A 19509-nucleotide genomic window follows, 5' to 3' on the forward strand; every position below is an offset into this window, starting at 1 on the left:
AGGGCTAAGTGCCAGGTCCTGGGTCACAACAACCCCCTGCAACACTACAGGCTTGGGGAAGAGGGGCTGGAAAACTGTTCAATGGAAAGGGACCTGGGGGTGCTGGTCAACAACCAGCTGAACATGAGCCAGCAGTGTGCCCAGGTGGCCAAGAAGGCCAGCGGCATCCTGGCCTGTATCAGAAACAGTGTGGCCAGCAGGACTAGGGCAGGGATTGTGCCCCTGTACTCGGCACTGGTGAGGCTGCACCTTGAATCCTGGGGTCAGTTTTGGGCCCCTCACCACAAGAAGGACATTGAGAAGCTGGAGCAGGTCCAGAGAAGGGCAACGAAGCTGGTGAAGGGTCTGGAGCACGGGCCTTCTGAGGAGTGTCTGAGGGAACTGGGGGTGTTCAGCTTGGAGAAAAGGAGGCTGAGGGGAGACCTCATCGCTCTCTGCAACTACCTGAAAGGAGGCTGTAGCAAGGTGGGTGTTGGTCTCTTCTCCCAGGTAACAAGCTATAGGACAAGAGGAAATGGCCTTAAGTTGTGCCAGGGGAGGTTTAGATTGGATGTTAGGAAAAAGTTTTTCACCGAAAGGGTTGTCAAGCATTGGAACAGGCTGCCAGGGAAGTGGTTGAGTCTCCATCCCTGTAGCTGTTTAGAAGACGCGTAGGTGTGGAGCTTAGGGACATGGTTTAGTGGTGGACACGGCAGTGCTGGGTTAATGGTTGGACTTGATGATCTTACAGGTCTTTTCCAACCTAAACAATTCAGTGATTCTATGATCCACGGTGCTATCACATGGAGTTTCATAACTTTACTCGTGTAGCTGCCTGTTGATGTGTGATCATTGACTCTTTCTTTAGGACTCCTGCGTGTTCAGCGCATGGGATGGCTGGTGCAGGGAGAACTGACAGAGGAGATAGAAAGGAGGGTGCACAGGGCACCTGCATTACTTACATCATTAGAAGACCTTGTCTTGCAGGCAAGCTGAAAAACACAGGTGCTTCCATGCTGGTTTTTGACAGAGACATCCTGTAAGACAGCTCTTCTCCCTGGGAGAGGGTGGTCGCGCACGCCTTAGCTTTTCTGTGCACAACTTAAGGCCCAGATCAGACTTGCTGATGTGCTGAGCATGCAGCAAGGCAGAAGTCTTACCGAAATGTTGAGTATTAGACCAAGAGCATTTCAAATTGAGAATCCACATTTTGAGAAAATTTCCAGCATTGCAGTTGGCTTTTTACATAAGAGGATAATAGCTTTTCCTTCCTCCAGAATAGCACCACAGATAAACACGAGATTCACTTGTGTAAATTGCTGTAGAAGAATCTCCAACCAAGTGAATAATCCCGCATTCAACATGAGATTTGGGTGATGTAAAAGAGAGGGAAAATACGGATATCAGTCTGTTTATGCGGTGCCCTGAGGAGGTGAGGTTCTGCAGAGGCAGTGCAGGATCAGTAATAGATAGCGTAGTACATGGGCACAAGTGAGGTAAGTAAAAAACAATTTTTTTCAAAACTCTAGGTTGCTTTTCCCTGCTGTCTTAAGCTGAAAACACCTAAAGCAATGAGGTGTTTTTTTATTACCTACCTGGTCAGTGAGGTCCTGTACATCTCGTATGGCACACATGCGTTCTGTTTGTGTCGTGCAGCTGGGCTCCAGCGTTTCACAGCTCTTGTGCTCCAGGCTTAGGCTACACGGAAAACAGCCTTTGCCTTTATCCGCAGGATTTTGTTTTTAATTAGGGCAGCTGGGTGATTGCAGCACGCAGCAGTGGGTCAGACCAGCCATGGGGCTCTGCTCTGGGCTCCGCTTGCTGAAGAAGAAGAAAACAGTAGTAGCCAACACATTGTGTGCACTGGAGGGGATTTGGGGCTCATCCACGGCCATCCAAAAGGCAGAATTAAACCAGTTCTCAGCACTGGGGCTCCCAAAATGTGGGTTTTGCAGTGGGTCCATGCTGACTTGGGTGTCTGGGAAGGTGTCAGCTGGAGCTGGAACTTCTGTTTGCATTTGAGGCTGTTGTAAGGTCTCTCCTCCATGGAGGTTTTCTGCTGAGATCTGGCCACAGCCTTGTCGTTACTCAGAGCACTTGGAGTCTCTACACACCGCCCTGTTTTCATTAATTATTGCAGTGTCTTTGGGGCATCCCTCCCCTGTTGAATTTGCTTGAGTGTCAGCAAATACCTTGTACTCAGAATTTCTGGAGGGGGAAAAAAGAGATCAACAGGAACGCAAAGAGTTTGATCGCCTAGCCTTCTGTCTTTAAGAAATTGAGGTAAAAAAAACCACAGGTGTCTTTTAGCTGAAGAGTGGCTAATTTATTTAGAGCAAAAAGCACATTGCTTGTGTTATTTTTCCTAAATGGAACCATCCACTGGTTTTAATTGTATAAAGATACGTAGGAATGTAATGAGAGTTCAAACAGCTCTTTTACAGCCCTTTAAATAGACGTGGTACTTCATATATATCCCCACAATAATGCATACCAGATGAAAAGATACTGTGGAATTTGTGTAATAAAGGTAAAAGCCCATATATCTGCCTGTTCTAATGGATGAGAACCAAAACAGAAAAATTGCATGGGGCAAAAATAACAACAAACCCCAGCACAGTTCTTGAAGTCAGGTTTCAGTTGCTGTAAAGCGCATGGAGAAAAAACCCGCAGAGGACTTCGCAGAGCAACGGTGAGCACAGTAACGGGACAGGCTGCCTGTGTGAGCCTCCCGACGGCCGCCCTGACGCTCTCACTGCAATTAGAGGTATTTCATCTCCCCTCTGGTCTGTGGTTTAGCTGGACCTTCTGGAATTACAGTGTCCCGGGAGCTACCTTGTGAGCTCCTCTGCAATTTGTCTGTGAGCGGCTCTCTTTTTTTTTTTTTTTGCCTTCCTTGCCTCCTTTGGCTGTTTTTCACTACGTTTTAATATCCATGTAAATGAGGTGAACTGGTTTTTGCACCTCCAACCACTTAGTGAATGCCTCTGAAGATGTTGTCACCTTCAAGAGTCGAGCATGCCCAGCGGGGTCCTTCTAGTTCCAGTCAAGGTATGCGCAGAAAACCAGCGTCGCAAACCGACCTGCGCCCGCCAGCCGTGGATGCTCATCTCCATCTTTCTCGCTGCTGAATTCTTTGCTTTTGGTTTGCCGGTTAGCTGCTGAATTGAAATCCATTTGTGAAAGTAGCACCACAAGAAGTGAGAAACTGGATCCACTGATTGCATTCATAGGTTCCAAATGTGACTTGGTATGACCTCAATGCAGCAACTGATGGTTTGGCTTCTGGGTCTGGCTGGAGATGAAAAGTTCAGTGAGTGTCCCAGAACTGGGGCTGTGAAAGAAGACTTCCTTCTGCACCATCTAAGGAAAAGTTATGTTAGTACTAATTTAAAAGGAAGGCTGGCTTCACAAGACTAACTTCCCTGTTACGCCTCTTTTCAGGGGACAACAGCAAGTTACTTGCTAAAGGCTTACTAGTTACAGACTTACTAGTCTGCTAAACTCTTAAAAGAGGAAAAAAATAAGTATTTCTAGAAAAGGCAAGATCCTTTTTAACAGCATCCATCTCCCTTAGATACAGTTTCTGCGTGGTTCATTCCTTCTGGTTGTTGTTATTACAGTTCTTCTGGGGACTCGTCATTGCTGTCAACCTCTAATGGACTTTGTCAGCAGGACAGCATGACTCAGTCCACCCTCGTCCTGCCCCAGCCTCTGCATTGTATCAGCCAGGTCAGTTTGAGGTGAGAAGGGAACGTCAGATGACGGGCTCCCAGTAGGGACCAGGAGACCAGATTGTGATTTATCCGTTTACTGTGATGCTGACATCTCTTCAGAGCTGGGCAGTAAGTGACAGAGCAAGCTTTAAAGCTTTTTGCAGCTCACCAGTAGTTTGTTGTTGATACAGCCTGCCACTTGTTAACGTGATCCAACACCTATCCTTTAATGACCCCGTTTGGGGAGCTTGTGAGGCTCCTGAGGACTGCTGGAGAGCTCTGGTTCATGGTGCTGAGCTTCTGAAACCTCCTTATCTGTTGCATGGTTGCACTCAACTGATGCTTACGAGCTCCTGCTCATTATGAAGTACTGATTGGAGGCAGAAGTCTTTGGGGTGTGGGGGAATATCTTCTTTTCTGTTGCAATCGAATGGTCTCTTGACTTTAAATTGAAGTGTGTTCCCTAGATGGAAGTAAAGTTAAATAAGGCTTTGCAGGAATTTTTAATGCAAAGGTACGAAACGTCTTTGTGAAGGTCTTTTGCTCAACGTGAGTTGTTTTTTCATGTGCTGCCAATATCTGATCCCACTTCCTGACCTTTAATGTACGCTGAGAGAGAAGATGAAGATGTTTCTAATCAGCTGCATCTCCCCTCTGGGAGCACTATTAAATCCTGACTCTCAGCTTTATCTCTGCCAGGTCTTGCCAGCCCTCTGTGTTTTTGTTTTTGTTAGCAGCTGAGGTCAGAGTTGGTCACCTCAAAAGTTCTTGTTCAATTGGGGGGAGTCTCTTGGATCCTTTCTGCAGGAGTTTAGACACTGGTGAGTGACTCTGCTTGGGGAGGCAGACCTCATTGTTTCATGTGTGTTGATGAGACAGACCTTATTCAGTGAAATAAAGTATCTTTTTTTTGTGCAGGATTATTGCTAGGGGTCCCTCAGTAATCCTGCCCACCTCATCATTAGTGGGGCTTTGTCAAGGATCGTTGGTCACACAATTTAGTGGTTTTGTGGTGCCAAGTCGGGTGCCTCAAAGCTGTTCAAAATATTACATCAAGCAGTTTCTTCTGCCATCCAAATTTGTAATTTCATTAAAATGCCAAGTTTGCTGGCAATAAGTTGGTAATGAGTTCCATGCCGTTGTTTCGGTGAGGATTTAAGTGTGGCTGGCACGTCTGCGACCGGGTGCCCCAGCCGACGTTGCATGGCCCGGTGATAGAAGCACACAGTGTCATGTCAAAGCTGCCACTGGCCTTTGCCAAATGGAGCCCCTGGAGCTGCATATCTTCTCCCTTCGTTTCAGCCACCAGCAGCATCACTGCTCTAATTTCAGTATTGGGAAATTTATCGCAGAAAGCAATATAGACACAGCATTGCATTGCTGGATGTGTGCCCTCCTGAAAACTTCGGCGATGCAAGGAAGGACTCAGCCCGGGCGATCTTATTTGCCCTTTGGTTCCAGTGGCTCCCGTTCCCCAGCGTGGTTCACATCCCTGCCCTGGCCCGTGAACACTCCAGAGGCTCCGTGGGTATGCGGGAAGGCAGGGAATGGTCTGGAGTCACTGGCCAAAGCTGGATGCTTTGTTCCCATCCAAAAATCCACTCATCCTACAGGCCCTGGTCTTAAATTACTGAGCTTACAGAGAAATCTGCTCGTAATTTCTTTCTTGTAAGCCCTTTCTTGTTGAGCAGGGATTTTGGCAAAGAAGAGTGGAGGCGCTGGAGAATCCCCAGTTCTGCCTGGTTATACCAGGCCTCCTCAGATCTTTCCTTGGAATGAGCAGGCGAGAGGAAATACTTTCCATTTCAGAGCAGCGTGGACAAACAACGTTGCTTCAGACGGAGAAGAAAAGCGGCAGACGGAGTCACAGCGCTGACTCCTGCTAGCCAGAAGCATGCTCTTGCCTTTATTGAATCATTCCTGGAACACAGTGTTCTTATTGTATTCCTCCTCACCCCGCGCAGCGCCTCTCCTTGGGCTCGGGCCTCGGAGATGCCCCGACCACAGTGCTGGAGGTTTGGGGAGGTGAGAAAAGGCATCGAACACAACTCGGAAACGGACCTTCTCCCTTGCCTGACGTTAGGTAGATGTGTTTTCTGCAAACCTGTATCCCGTTAGAAAGGTTCCTGCTGTCTGGAAAACAAAGTACTCGCTCGCCTGGTTTAGTCATTAAGTAAATTTGTGGTTTGGTTGAGACGAAAAATAATGAAGAAAAGCTGTTGAAATCCCGGGATTAATTTGATAGTTTGCAGGCAGTGGGGTTTGTAAGTGGAGCTGCTGCCTTCTCCAGGTATAAACCTGGGCTTCCCTTTCTCCCCGTGCCTCAGAGGCAGGCATTTGGAAGTAATTTGTTTCGCGAAGGCCCTCGCCGCGCAGGCGAGGGGGATGCTCTGGGCTGGCAGCCGCGGCGCGTGGGTGTCTGCACAGACAGCCCGTGGCTGGGAGATGCTGTCGGCCACTTATTTCATCTGCGGAGCGAACAGCATCCCGGGCTGCAGGCAGGGCGGAGGAAGGGACGAATGGATGGGCGCTCGCTCGGCATGATGTGGAAGGCTCTGAAGGGCTGCGGGGTTCTCTGGTGTTTTTACATCTGCACCGTGATGGTTGTATTGCCCCTTCTGGGACAACCATTTCTTCTGCGACGCCTTTACGTCTCCCAGCTGCCCTGCCTGCCTTCCCAGGGAAGGGAAACCACAGGGAAAAGGCCTAGGAGCCCATGCAGAGAACACTGTCGCTCTCTGCAGGGGTTTCCTCCTCTCCACCAGCCCCGGTTTTTCTGGGAGAATCACCCAGAAAAGCAGAGATGTGGGAGCTGGCACATGGTAGCATCGATGTCTGTCTGAAATGGCTTCTCTCTGTGGTCATCCACTCGAGCACATTAGAGAGATACATAAAATCACTTGCCATATTAAGCACAGTTATCATGGCACTCTGAGAAGCCAATTTGCAGAGCAGAAAGGTCGTGGCTATCAGCTTGTTGCTGAATGTTCCCCAGCTCCCAGCTGAAGCGAGGGCAGAGGAGCCTGCCTGGGTGCCCGTGTCTGTGCCAGCCAGCCCCTGGCCCAGGGAGAGTGTGTTGGGAGGGTCAGAGGGGGAAGATGAGGAGGGGGTTCCCACTTGTTTTGGAGGGGGGTTGCTGTGGGCTGGTTCTCACCCAGGCCCTTGGACTGCTGGAGCACACTGGGAGCATGCTGGAGCCACAGCATCTCCTGCCCACGGAGGGAACCCAGGCTCCTGGGCACACTGCAAAGCTCACGGAGACAGGCCCTGGGATTTGGAAAGATTTGTATTTATTTTAGTGCAAAACATGACCTTAAAGCACATTGATGCTGCTATTCTGACGTTCCTCCCCAGGCGTGCTGTCCTGGGCAGGAGTGCTCTGTTCTGGAGGCATCAGGAGGGTTTGGTCCTCGGGTGCACGGTCCTCTTGTTGCGTTCAGCATGCACTTTGATGGGATGATCTGCTCAACAAGTGTGGATGTTCATCCTTGTGCGAGGTTGAGTCTGTCCCCTCTAATAAAGTATTAAAAATAGTTCTCCTTTGGATTATTGTCTGACAGAGGTCTTGGCACGGAGGTGAGCGTGGCGTATGGGTGGGAGCAGTATACCCTGGATATCCAAAATGCACCCAGGAGATGCTGGGCTTGCCCTGGGTTTGTAGCTTCTTAAGTCACTCCAGAAGCTTTTGAATGGCTGATGGAGCCAGGCTGCTCCAAAGCAGGAAGGATCCTGTTCAGTCACAAGTAATGCAGTCAAATATCCTTTATATTTTAGAGTAAATGTCCCTATTTAATGGCGACCTTTCGTAGTGGGTAAGGATTTGTATTAATCATGACATCATGTTAAAAAAAAAAGTTATGGTATAAATTCAGACTAATATGTTGAAATGAGTCGAAGCAGATATCTGTTATTGTTAAATAGGAACAAAATGTTCTGCAATGTTCGCTTCGTTTCAGGAAGATGATCCAAGCGTGCTGTGAATTGACGTGCAGACGTTGTGTTGCCTGTATCTTCTCTTCTCTTTTTACTCATTTCTTGTGCATTGACCTGTTAAATACATGAGGGTTTTGGTCTTATTCTAGGGAAGACGTGTGTTGTTTTTAGGAAGGACTTTATTGTGTGTCAGAATTGGATTTTTACAGTTTTGATTTTAAATCTGTAACTCGTGGGCAGAATATAGTGTTTTATTGGGGCGATGAATGAGCTCAGCCTTGCCTCTCTTGGGAAGGAGGAGCGGGGACGGTCAGATGAAATCTTGAGGGACGTGTTCTGCCGTTTCCGTGGAACACGGTGGTTACATCCTGTTGTCTGAAAGCCTTTCCGAAGAAGGTTGGGGTGGTGATAGGGCAATACAGCCACAATATTTAGCCTATCTAGTCTTTATTTGCCTCCTAAGGCAAACAATTTATTTCCTGTATTTCAGCTTCCTTCCTAGATTCTGACAAGTTCTAATTCACTTTTCTCGCGCACCTTGCTCTAACCTGTGATCTAAATGATCGGTTTCAGTGAATGTGTCTGCTGTACCTTAGTCCTGCCAGAGAAGGACTATGTCCTTGGTAAATGCAAAGGAGTGAGAAATTGGAAACTCAGGCTGGTAGATCTTGAGTTTAGGGCTTGCAACTGCACTTTAATACTTTGCAGTAATTACTGAAGCTCCCCATGAAATAATCTCCGCATACTCCTAAAATGGAATTGCACGTCTTAGAATAAAAGAGAAGAGGAGCCCTTATCTGTACTTTTAGTGAAGTTTTTATTTATTTCCCTTCTTCCTCCGGCGTGGGAGGATGAATAAGCACGGAAGAAGATACAGATTTGCAAAGGCAAGGAGCACTAAAGAGCGTTGGTTTTTCATCAGCTTTTAAAAGCCAGACTGTAATCATAAATTCCCTGATAGCTGCAGCATGCAGAAGTCATCTTTAAGCCTACAAGTGACAGGCTTCTGTTGCTTTTCAAACTTCAGATTTCATTTTTTTGTGAGACACAACTTTGATCTGGTTCCTTTGTAATGCTCTGCAGAGCGCCGGGGCTGCTGCGCTCGCCGGCTGCAGGGCTGGAAGTGAACTTTCTTGGCGAGAGCCATCTGGAGACCTCAAAGAACAGATTAACTTGTCCAGAATTGATGTGATCTTTGAAGAAGTTGCCCTTGCCTAGAACACATGTGATTAGCTTGACATTAAGTTGAGATACACAGCAGCGTCTGAGTACCCGGAGTAATTGGGAAGAGTTTTAAGTGGAGCAGCCCTGAGGATCTGCAATGAAATTATCAGCTAAATCCCCAATTTTAACCTCCTGAGCAGACTTTGTGTCTTTAGTGCAGGTTAAATCCAGTCAGGAGTCAAGCTTTGCATCTTCATGGGCGTTCTGTTCTTGTCTCCAAAACATACCCACAATGGGAACGCTGTGAATGCTCTGGGACATTTCTGATAGTTTTATACCCAGAATGGGGCAACTTTTGTGATGGTCGTTGGTAACCATGGATTGGAAAGGGAGACTTTTCTGTTCAGGTGGTAGATTAAGGTAATCTTGTAAATCAGTCTCCTCGGTGGGTGCTGTTCTAATCCCTTTTTTGGAGGTGACCCTGCTGCTCAGATGCTCTTGTCACCACTGTTTAAATATTCTGAAGGGATTGGCTTTGGCTCGTACCTCGTAATCTAACGTGTGCACCTTTTAATTTGATTGACCGGTTGTGCTAATGACATGTGGTACTGCTTGAAGGATGTGACAGTCACCCACTTTGTTGTGGATGGGTATGGGACGTGAGGGAGCTCTGCTTGATCATGTCTGGCCAGCCAGAGACTCGGGGAACTGTTGTTTTGAAAGCTGCTTTTCTTTCCGTGGGTGGAAGTATGTAACTTTTTTTCATGGAAAAATTAGTTTTTTTCGCATTGAATAAATGAGAGATGTTAAAGTAATGAGCTGGAAGGATGTGACAGCATTAGACTGCGTCCTCCCAGTCACAAAGACAAAATGACCAGAGACACAAATAAGTGTAGGGCTTAGTGCTGGTTTCCTCCTGCAAATGGAGTTCTGCAAACAGTCATCTGTAAAACCCCAGGACTATAAAAGTTTAAACTAAGTTGCCAGAAGTTGCTGTGAGAAGGCAGGGTGGGAGCGCAGAGACTCAGCAGCTGGGTCTCACTGGGGTGCAGCCCGGCTCCGTGGTCTCTGGGCACCATCGCGCAGGTCAGCCACCACCCGCCAGGAGAGTGAAGGAGGGATCATGTCCTGCCGCGAGGTTCCTGGCTGCTGGGCAGGAGGGAGGGTGTCACAGCTACTCGCCTTGCTGTCCGCTGAGGTGAGAGATCCTGAGGTTCTGCAGAGGCCGTTTTGGGGTATCTTCCCATGGGATGTACTCCAGCCCCTGCTGCTTCTGCAGCTTGGAGCTTTCCAAGGCAACTTGTGAAGTTTGGGTGATGACCAGCTGCCTCGTGGCTCAAGCTGTGCAGAAAATGGGGTTTCTCCCATGTTAAAGATGAGCTGCTCACTCCAGCCCTGGGGACAGGAGGTTCAGAGTATGTCATGGGAGGACATCTTCTAGAAGCGCTGTTTGGGGGAACGTGAGCAGAATGTGTTGGAGTTTTGTGGTGGTCACCTTCATGAGTCTTTGTCTCTTGGGTTTACTAGTCTAGTGCTGCTTCCTTGCTGGTGCAGGGGTTGGAGGTGCCATGCCACCAGGGAGGTGGGAGATGTGCTTAGGTCAGGGGCAGGCGGGTGGGGGACCCTTGCAAGAGGAGGACTGCCAGCCTGCCTATCACCACTTCAATTCTTTTGAGTGAAAATTTTCTTCCAGAAAATGTCAGTGTCATAAAAATTCAGTGCTAGAGCTGGAGAAAATGTTAGCAATGAACACTGATGGATCTGCTCAGCTTCCCTGTCAGACTGGGAGCTGCTCCAGCCACACGGGAACTGCCAGCAGACTTGGGAAGACCATGGCTCACTGACCTGCCAATAGAGTGTTGTGCAATTTGTTCCCTCCAATGAAAATTAAAATTCTACAGAAATTAATTGCCTAGAGGTCTTTCATCTCCAAGGAAGTTTCCTTCTTGCCGTAGTTTTTTTTTTCTCCATGCTTGGTAAAGAACATCGATGAAGGAGGTACGTAGCTGTTGGGAGCCGAAGGGAGTGCCGTGTGGATTTGGGTTTGTAGGCAGCATCTGTGAGATCTTTCTCCTGCTGTGGCGTCTGAAGGTGATGCAATGCTTCCCCAGAACATGCCAGCCAGAGCATGCTGTTTTTGCAGAGAGCAAAGAGTAGCGTGTTTGGCAAAAATTGAAGACTTTGCACCTTTGGTTTAAATTTGAAATAGTCGTCAGTGGGGAGCTGTGTGAAGGAGACTGGGGATGCCAGGCTGGAAGCAGAAGGATGCCCTTAGAGACTTACGATGCAGTGGGAACACCAGCTAGGGCAAGAGGACCAAAGAGGACCTCACGTCTCTTCTCACTTACGTGGAAGCTCCAAGATCTGACGGTGCTAATGTTCTGAGTGCTGCATGGTCGGAGGACTGGGAGATGTGGGGATGGGATGCAGCCATGCAAAATGCAACATGCAAAATAAACTCTGAACAGATAGAAGGAAAACCCTAAGGAGATGCTTGCTTTTTTTTTTTTGCAACAGTTTTGGCCCTTGTCAGCGTTACCAGTATTGACAGGGATCAGTGGAGAGCTTTATGCAAAGAAAAGGCAGCTGGTCAGGTTGACTTACTTGGGTCGCTGTGATCTCTATTATAATTGTTCCCTGTGTGATTATTTTGAGGGTTGAGCAACTGAGAGCTGCAGAAGAGACGTGCAGCTTTGTTTCTGCGATGTGTGAAATGTTCTGTGTTCATTTCAAAACCGTTCATTGCTCTTTCCATCAAAAATAAAAAATTTTTGGAAGTCTGCAGGAATTTTTGTGAAGTCTAACTTTAAATACTCACCTTCCCTTTTATCGCCCTTATCAGCACGTAGAGCTCGGTATGTGAGGTTTTTAGCTGACATTTCAAATCACTGTGAGTGTGCCTGTATCCCTTTTAAAGCAGCTTCCCCTCCCAGATCAGAAGTGACCAGGGTTGGTTTTTTTTTGTTAGACTCCATGTTCCTTTAATGTTTTCCTCCTAATAGATGTTGAAAGCGTTCTTCAGAGGCAGGGCACAAAACATTCAAATAGTGATACGAGCCAGCTGAAGAGAGTTGTCAGGGAGAGAGAACATTAGGAGGAGGATTGAATACAGATGGATTCCTCAAAAGTAATGTAACCTGTTATGATTGCTTTGAAATCCTATACCCTTTCCATCTACGTACGCTTACTGAAAGTTTACATTTGCATTGATGTATTAGAGGCAGAGCTAAAATTGAAGTAATCCCTGCTGTATACATGCTTAAGTGTGTAATTTTAGCTAAACACAGCAGTTGTGACCAAACTCTTGCCTGCGTCCTTCGTGGGAAGCCCCCAGCCGTGGAGTGCTGCGGGAGAGCCCGTCCATCCCACCTCCTGCCGAGGGGCCGGGGACCATCCAGGGACCACCCAGCACCCAGCTGCTCGCTCCGGGTTCCTTCAGCCACCTCAGATCCATACCTGACGAACTCTTCAGATGCTCTCTGCTGCTCTGCCTTTGTATCAGCAGATACACAGGAGGAATGGTTGATCTGGGCATTTATTCTATAGATCATAGCACTTTGTTAATATGCTGCTAGAATAATCTGTGCCGCTTCCAGAGAGTCCTGGCAGAAGGTCCACTAGAAGTTGGTGCTATATTTTAATTGGGTTATCCAAAAAGCATCCTTCTCTTTGCCCTCAGGGAAGGCCTGCGCTATCCATCATTCCTGCCTCAATTTAAGAGGTTGTATCAGCCTCCATCGCACAACTGTCACATCGGATGTGGCAGGAGGGTTGCACTGCACAGCTCGCCTTTAATTTTCAGAACTGACCATTCTGCAAGGGGAGGGCTGCTGAAGGGGGGCAGTAAGGTTTTCACTTATTATACCTTGCTTCTTAGGGTCAACTTGCTCAAATTATTTGCAGCCTTAAATATTTGCCCTAGAAAGCTGTTCTGAAATCTGATGGAATATAGAAATAAGGTTGCTCCAGTGCACATCTGCAGTGACAGAAAAAGTTTGTGTGCTGGAAGACATCCATGGTGACTCGCCGTCTCAAGGTGCCTGTAAGCATTCGTACCCAGCTGTCTCTGTACTGCACCTGAGCGTGGAGAAACCTCACGAGGCTCCCTTTGCCTCAAACGGTCATGAAAAACCTCAGCTGACTCCGTTTTGAGTGTTCTTTGCACCACTCCGCAGCTATGCTGAGCTTCGTCACCCGGGGAGAAATCGCTGGGAGTTCTTGCTGCTTTGTGTCGCAAGGAAAACGTGTTTTCTCTCCGTGAGAACAGGAGGGTAATTTGTTCATAGTTGACCCTATAACGGACCTAAACCAATATGATTTTTCTTAGTTATAGCTGACCCTATAGCGGACCTAAACCAATATGATTTTTCTTAGTGACCAGTGAACACCCATGACCTGATGTGTTACAAGGGAAGTTGCCTGGTCCTGTGTCCAGGAGCAGAAGGGCATGGTGAGTAGGAGCTGTGTGCACGCTGTGCTGGCTGGAGGCTGTAGCCCTGTCAGATTCGGGCTTTAAAACATGTTGGTAACGCTCCCATCCCTGTACGCCAAGTACCGTATTGTACATAAATCATTCTGAAGACCTCTGCCTTAAATGGATTGTCTGCTGGTCCCGGTTCACGCAGTGGCTATCCCATGTTCATACTCGGCACAAATATGCAGAAACTGACAACTTTTCCCTTTGCTGGTGTCTTCCTCACCTCCCGTCCTTCCATCTGTGCGTTTCTCATGGGTTTCCTTGTCTTATCTGAATGTAAACTCATCAGGGCAGGGGCAGTTTGCTGTTGTTGGTGGGACTTTGCCCACGGCAGTACAGCCAGAAAAGCTTTTCACAGCAGGACAGGGAAGCACAAGTTGCGTGGTGTGTCCTCCTTGGAGGTGTTTGCTCAAGGTCCTTTACAAACCACATCAACTGGGTGCCGGTTACTGAGTTACTAAATAAAAGGTCATGCTGATGAGCTTCGTGATCTGAATTAAAACAGGACTCCGCTTTTCAGAGCTGGTAACAGAGCTGGGAAACCCCAGGAATTTATCCGCTTCAAGACATGGTACAAATGCTGCTCTTCGTGCCAAGGGGTGGGCAGGGAGAGTGGGGGATTACGTGATGCTGTGTCCATGTGAATGGTTCAGCTTGTTCCTCCTCCTGAGCAATTGCAGGATGACCTGCAGCGACACCAGGACGCCTGCGTGGCCTGGCTGTCCTGCGGTGTGGCAGGGCTGGAGGACATGGCCAGCGGTAGGATTTCTGTGCCGGTGGCAGAGTCGGCGTGAAGGAGCTCTTGCCCGCTTGGTTCACAGGCTGCCTCCCCATTAATGCCGCTCTCCTCCTGAGCAAGGAACTCACATCGCAAGCTGGCTCATGCAAGCGGTCTCTCTCGGTACATTTTGTTTAGGGGAAGGAGGTTGGCCTGCTCACACATGCACTTGAATAACCTGGCTGCAGGACCGGGCAGCCTCTGTAAATCCATGGCCAGGTTGTCCATTGGAAGAGCCGGTGTGATGACATGGTCCTTCCTGGTGGAATTTGCAAGTGTTTGATGTACCCACGTGTGACATTTGAGGTCAGCTTTAGGTACTGCATTGTGAGCAACAGCTGTTTCTTGCTTTCCCTTCCTCCCTTGGCAAACACGTTGGAGTAGAGAGGGGTGTAAAAGCAAGCGTAGAATGGGTGAGCCATGCAACGCGTCCCTCACAGCTGCAAGAGTGGAAAGAAGCCTGATTTGACTAAGAAAAATGCTGTCTCATTGTCTGGGATTGCTTTTAGATGTCCTGCCTTGCTCACAGAATGACAGCTAAGCAGTTAGCCAATGGACATGATAAATCCTGATGAGAACTGGACTTGTCCCATATGCACTTGTTCCCTCCCTCTCTTCATCTCTAACAGTATCACTGTCATTACTCCAGTAATTCCCTTTTGCTTCCAGTTATGAGTCAAATTGTTCGTGGGTCTATCAGTGCAGCTTAATATAAGCACAGCTTATTATAGCCTGTCGCCGGTGCTGGAGCTCCAGGCAGAGCCCTTCTGCCCAGCGATGCAGAGTGTGGTCAAGGTTGTGTCCTTCTCGTTTGACATTCTCAATTTTTCTTTCAGGCATGGGTCATGGAGAGAGCCTGTTAACCCTTACTATGTCAACACGGGCTACGCTTTGGCACCAGCCACCAGTGCCAACGACAGCGAGCAGCAGAGCATGTCCAGTGATGCCGATACGATGTCGCTGACGGACAGCAGCGTGTAAGTAACTCTGGTCTGGTGGGACAATATCAATGGGACCATAGCGCATGTGCTTCCTTGGAGGTGGTGCCGCTGTTGGGTTGGTCTGGGGGAGGCTTTGCCACAGCTGGTGTTGGGGGGAATGTCTGACTAAACCAAGGTCACGATCGTTCTTGCTTTCTTTTCAAGCAGGATTGTTTTGTCACTGTGCAGGCTACTCAACCTTGCTGGGCTTGGGAAAATTTGCAACATTCACATGGTTTTGAGTGAAGTAAAATAAATGGTGCTTGGGCAGAGTTCCTGCAGTGTTTCTTGCCAGGTGCAAGAAACATTGGAAAATTTGGGTGGCTTTGTCATAAGTGATTTGAGATGTAGTATCGTCTCAGTGTCAGACAGAGAGTTCTACTTACCAAGGTCCTTGTCCTCTTGAGGTTTTTTGCTGCCAAACTGTGCTCAGTGTGCGATTGCTCTTCAGTGGGATTGGTGACTGACCACTTCTTGTTTATGCCTGGTGACCGCTGCACTTTAACGCAATTTGTACCAATAAGCCCTTGCCAAATCTTTTTGCTTTTTCTAGTTCCTCCTCTCGTGACAGTGCCCTGCATCTCAGCCGTGAGACACCTTCCTTAAAGACGGGCTGCAAAGGGAGGAGAAAGGGGTTGCAAGATTTTTCTTGTGACTGCATTTCTGTGATGGAAAAAAAAATATTTTGGGGAAAATATTAAATGTTTGGTCTGGTTTTTAGTAGTGCAAATGCAAACAGTCTTTCTGTAGAGCAGAAACCCTTTGATTCTTCAAGCGAAAGATGACAGGTTTACAGAGCGGGGAGAGGGTTTTATTAACAGCAGTGTGGTAAACACGAGTCCTCCAAGAGCCTCGTTTAGTGTCACTGTGAATGTCAGGAGCTCTCAGACCTTGCTGGAGAAACTTTGCAGCCCGTGTTGCCGATGTTGTTAGTGGGTGCTGGCATCGCTCCCCGCCTGCCCTCAGTTCATACGGTGAGCGGCGAATGTGCCGCATGGTAAGGGGGCTTCTGTCTCTGCCGCGGTGGCTCTGTGCAAGTCAGTAGCATCTTTGTCTCTGACCCTGCGGAGGCTTGGAGCCCTTCAGGAGCAGTTATTGAGTCCTCTCTGCTCACTGCCACCAGCTCCTCGCACCTTATCCGTGTCCTGGTGCAGAGTGGAGGAGGGTCCCTTGGCCGAAGGCCCGCGGCAGGCAGGGGTGCCGCTGGGACGGAAGGCTGTAGAGGACCGCTGATGAAAGGCTCAGTGTGATACAAATCCAGCTGCTTTGCCACTTTCTTCTGCAATTCTTCATATTCATCAATTTATACGGAGGAGTCCTCTGAAGCTAGCAGGGGTCGTGTAACTTCTTGTTATCAGGAGAGACAGATGTAAGAACTCTTCAAAATTAATTAGCTTTTAGCACTTCATTTTCCGCTGGTCCGGCAGGCTTGTGGGGTTGCACTGGTGGTTACACCTGCGATAGGTTGTGATCATTTATGCCAGAGTTCTTCACCCTCCTAATTTTTATTTCAGTAGCCAGAATTTATTTCTTTCACAGGCAGAATAATTTCTGTTTGACCATCGTGTGCGTTCTTTATTCTTTGCACCTTTTTCCTTTAGGCATTTTATCCCTTCTATGCCCAGCACAGGCTGCTTCTAGGACTTTAATTACCACCGATACGTGCGCTGCCTTCTGCTAATAACTAACCTCATCTCTGCTTCATTTTGAGTAAGTCTCAAAAATTATAAAGGTAAACCTGTGATCTTTCTCTCTGTGCATCTCAAGCTGGATGCGTGCAGATTGATCCCCAAATTGGGATTCTGGACGTAGAGCCTTGACCTTCGGCTTACAAAGACACTGTCTGCTTTCAGCACTTGCTCTTCATTACATCCTTTAAAACTCCAGTCCCGGGTTTTGTTCGGTTTTTACATGGCGTTGCTGAACCTGTCTGCCTCCTGAGTTTCAAAGGAATTTTTGCAGAATTGCTCAAGGCAGCAAAAATGAAGAACAACCGGACGCAAGTTAAAGAAGGGACTCCTGCTGCTTGACAAGACTTGCATGTCTCGGTGCTTTGAATTTAGGCCTCCTCTGAGAAAATGGCAATAAAAGCCTCGCTTGCTGATGAGCGAGGTTCTTCCCTGTGTGTGCTGTTTGCGTACAGCAGCCCAGCTCGGTAATGAAGAAACCTGGCTTCTGCTCCAAGGCAGCGCCTCAGCTGGGTCTGATCCCACGGTGGAAACCTCTGTGACCCCCTGTCAGAGGAGAAGGTGTCCGGACAATCAGGATGCAAATGCCGGCTAATTGAGGAGTGCTAATAGGAAGGCGAGCGGGCGCACAGGGAGCGTGGCTGGGCGCAAGGCGCGCTCTTCGCGCATTGGCCAAGCCAGGTTGGTGGAGAAGGCGAACGTGCTGTGCAATTGCTTGTGCCCTGATGTATTGCAGTTGTCACCAGCTGCCGTCCAGGCTTTGATATTGTATATTGGTCGTGGCAAAGCGGGGTTTGGATGTGGCTGCACGCAAGCTGTGCAAAAGCTCTGGCCACCTGGGCTGCGGAGCTGGGGCGAAGGGAGGCAGGCACAGGCTTTTTGGGAGTGCCCAGCTTGCCCAAGTGTTTTTAAAAGTCATTTCTGTGGTACCAGCTACAAGCACACTTGCCTAACAGACAACCTTTCAACAGGATGTCTTTCCAAGCTCCGGTAAATATTATTGTAATGGGTTGAATTTATATAACGAGTGTGTTATCAGTCCCTGTTGTTCCACGAGTTTGCTTTTTGAGTGGCTTAAAAAACATTGCTCTTAAATGCCTCTGCTCCGCTGATTATTTTTCAGTCTTCCTGTGTCATACAAATTCCTCTGCCCTTGTAGGCAAAACAGCTCCAGTCCTCTCTGCTGAAACCTGTTTTTATAATCGGCGCGGCAGCTGTGTTGTTTTAGCTGGTTTATGCGGAGATGAGGTCCGGAGAGGACACGGTGTAAGCTCCGGTGAGCGCCAGCCCAGCCAGCGTGCCGTGGCTGCCAGTGGGGCTGGATCCCTCACCGCCGTGTGCCGTGCTGGGTCAGGGGCTCTGGGGCTCTGCCTCCCCCCAGGCTGCTCGGGGGCTGCCCCAGGCTTGCCGCAGCGTTGACACGGCTGTCCTGAAAGGCTCCTGCTGTCCCGGATACCCCTGCACACGGAGAGCATCTTCCCCGAGCCTCTGCAGGGGGAGAGGAAATTGTCAGAACAGAGACACTGAAGAAAATTAAGGCAAATCTAGGTAGGAGGGCAACAGGCAGAAGCTGAAATGGGTTAAATCGCTGTGTGCTGTTCCAGTTCAGATGCAGAAATACCTTAGGTCCATCTTTTTCTTCTCTTTGTTTCTGCAAGAGCTTACAATGGGTAAACAAGAGATAACGTCTCCTCTTTAGCCCAATGCTGAGGTCCAACTAAACAACAATACTCCTTCCTCTGGGTCTTATCATGTGTCCTGGCTTATCTGGATTGGGAGATGAGCTTTGCCTTCCCCTGGGGGCTTGGGAAGCCCTTGGTGCCAGTGGACTTGGCCGGAGGGAGGCTGGTTCTTCCCCAGTTCCAGTGGAACCTGCCCCAGAGTAAGGATGGACGTTCCCCGGAGCAAAGGGCTTTAGGACAGCGGTTACTCCTTCAAAAAACCTTGCGGATTGAATATTATTCCTCAGATGAGTGGCCTTTGGCCAAAATGCCTGGCGATTTTCCCATCGTGCTTCTTTATGGGAGAAAGGTCTCTGGGTGACCGTGGTGCTTTGATAAGAGTAACTGGTAGAAAATACCAGTTTCGCTGGGGATTTGTTTCCTGCTCTTCCTATGACCTGTGATCCAAAATGACCTTGTGTTCTGATATATTTAAATAAGATTAACAGCTTTTTAATTTAGAAGATCCCAAATGATGATTTCCAACTTGTTAGGCTTAATGGTTGGGTTTGGAGGCTGTCTGCAGAGGAGCAAAGACAGCCCTTGTTAGACGAGCCCAACTGCAGAGCCACAGCAGAACCTCCCTGCTCACCAGTGGCTCTTATGGGTTGGTTTGGAGAGGGGAGGAAGCCCCCACATTTCCCCAGTAGCAAACCAGTTGCATTATCATTAAATAAATGATAGAAATACTCTTGCTCCCTCCGTTGCATTTCAGCACAGAGCTTTCTGGTGCTTCAGAAAATCACGTGGTGAAACAAGGAAAAACAGTTTGGGAAAGTTTTATTTTAAAAGTAGATGTGCTCTAAAAAAGTTTTGATTTTTTTTTAATATATATTATTTCTCTATCTATTGAAAATATCTCAAAGCAAGCTACCTGACAAAAGGAAAACAAAAGTACAGTATTGGTTTTCCTTGCTTTCCCCCCATCTATTGAATAAGGTTTTGTTGGGATAAAATTAAAGTGCTTATCTTTGAATTTGCTTCCTCTGGTTGAGTTGGCACAGTACATTGAACGAAGGAATGTTCCAAGTTCAGAGGTGGCATTGGGGAATCTAGTTAAAATGACATCAAAG

At 48.1% G+C, this 19509-nt stretch overlaps 1 protein-coding gene across 2 annotated transcripts in view; it reads left to right on the top strand.

Annotated features, from left to right (window-relative positions):
- The window catches only part of AXIN1 (axin 1), a 67354-nt gene that overhangs the window by 23774 nt on the left and 24071 nt on the right, over positions 1-19509 (top strand). For both annotated transcript variants that reach the window (XM_010076076.1, XM_010076077.1), the window contains exon 2: positions 14884-15024. In XM_010076076.1, coding sequence (XP_010074378.1) covers positions 14884-15024 — 141 coding nt within the window. The remainder of the gene's footprint in view (positions 1-14883; positions 15025-19509) is intronic.

Source organism: Pterocles gutturalis, unplaced genomic scaffold (genome assembly GCF_000699245.1).
Source record: "Pterocles gutturalis isolate BGI_N339 unplaced genomic scaffold, ASM69924v1 scaffold11038, whole genome shotgun sequence".
In the NCBI taxonomy this organism is placed as follows: Eukaryota; Metazoa; Chordata; class Aves; order Pterocliformes; family Pteroclidae; genus Pterocles; species Pterocles gutturalis.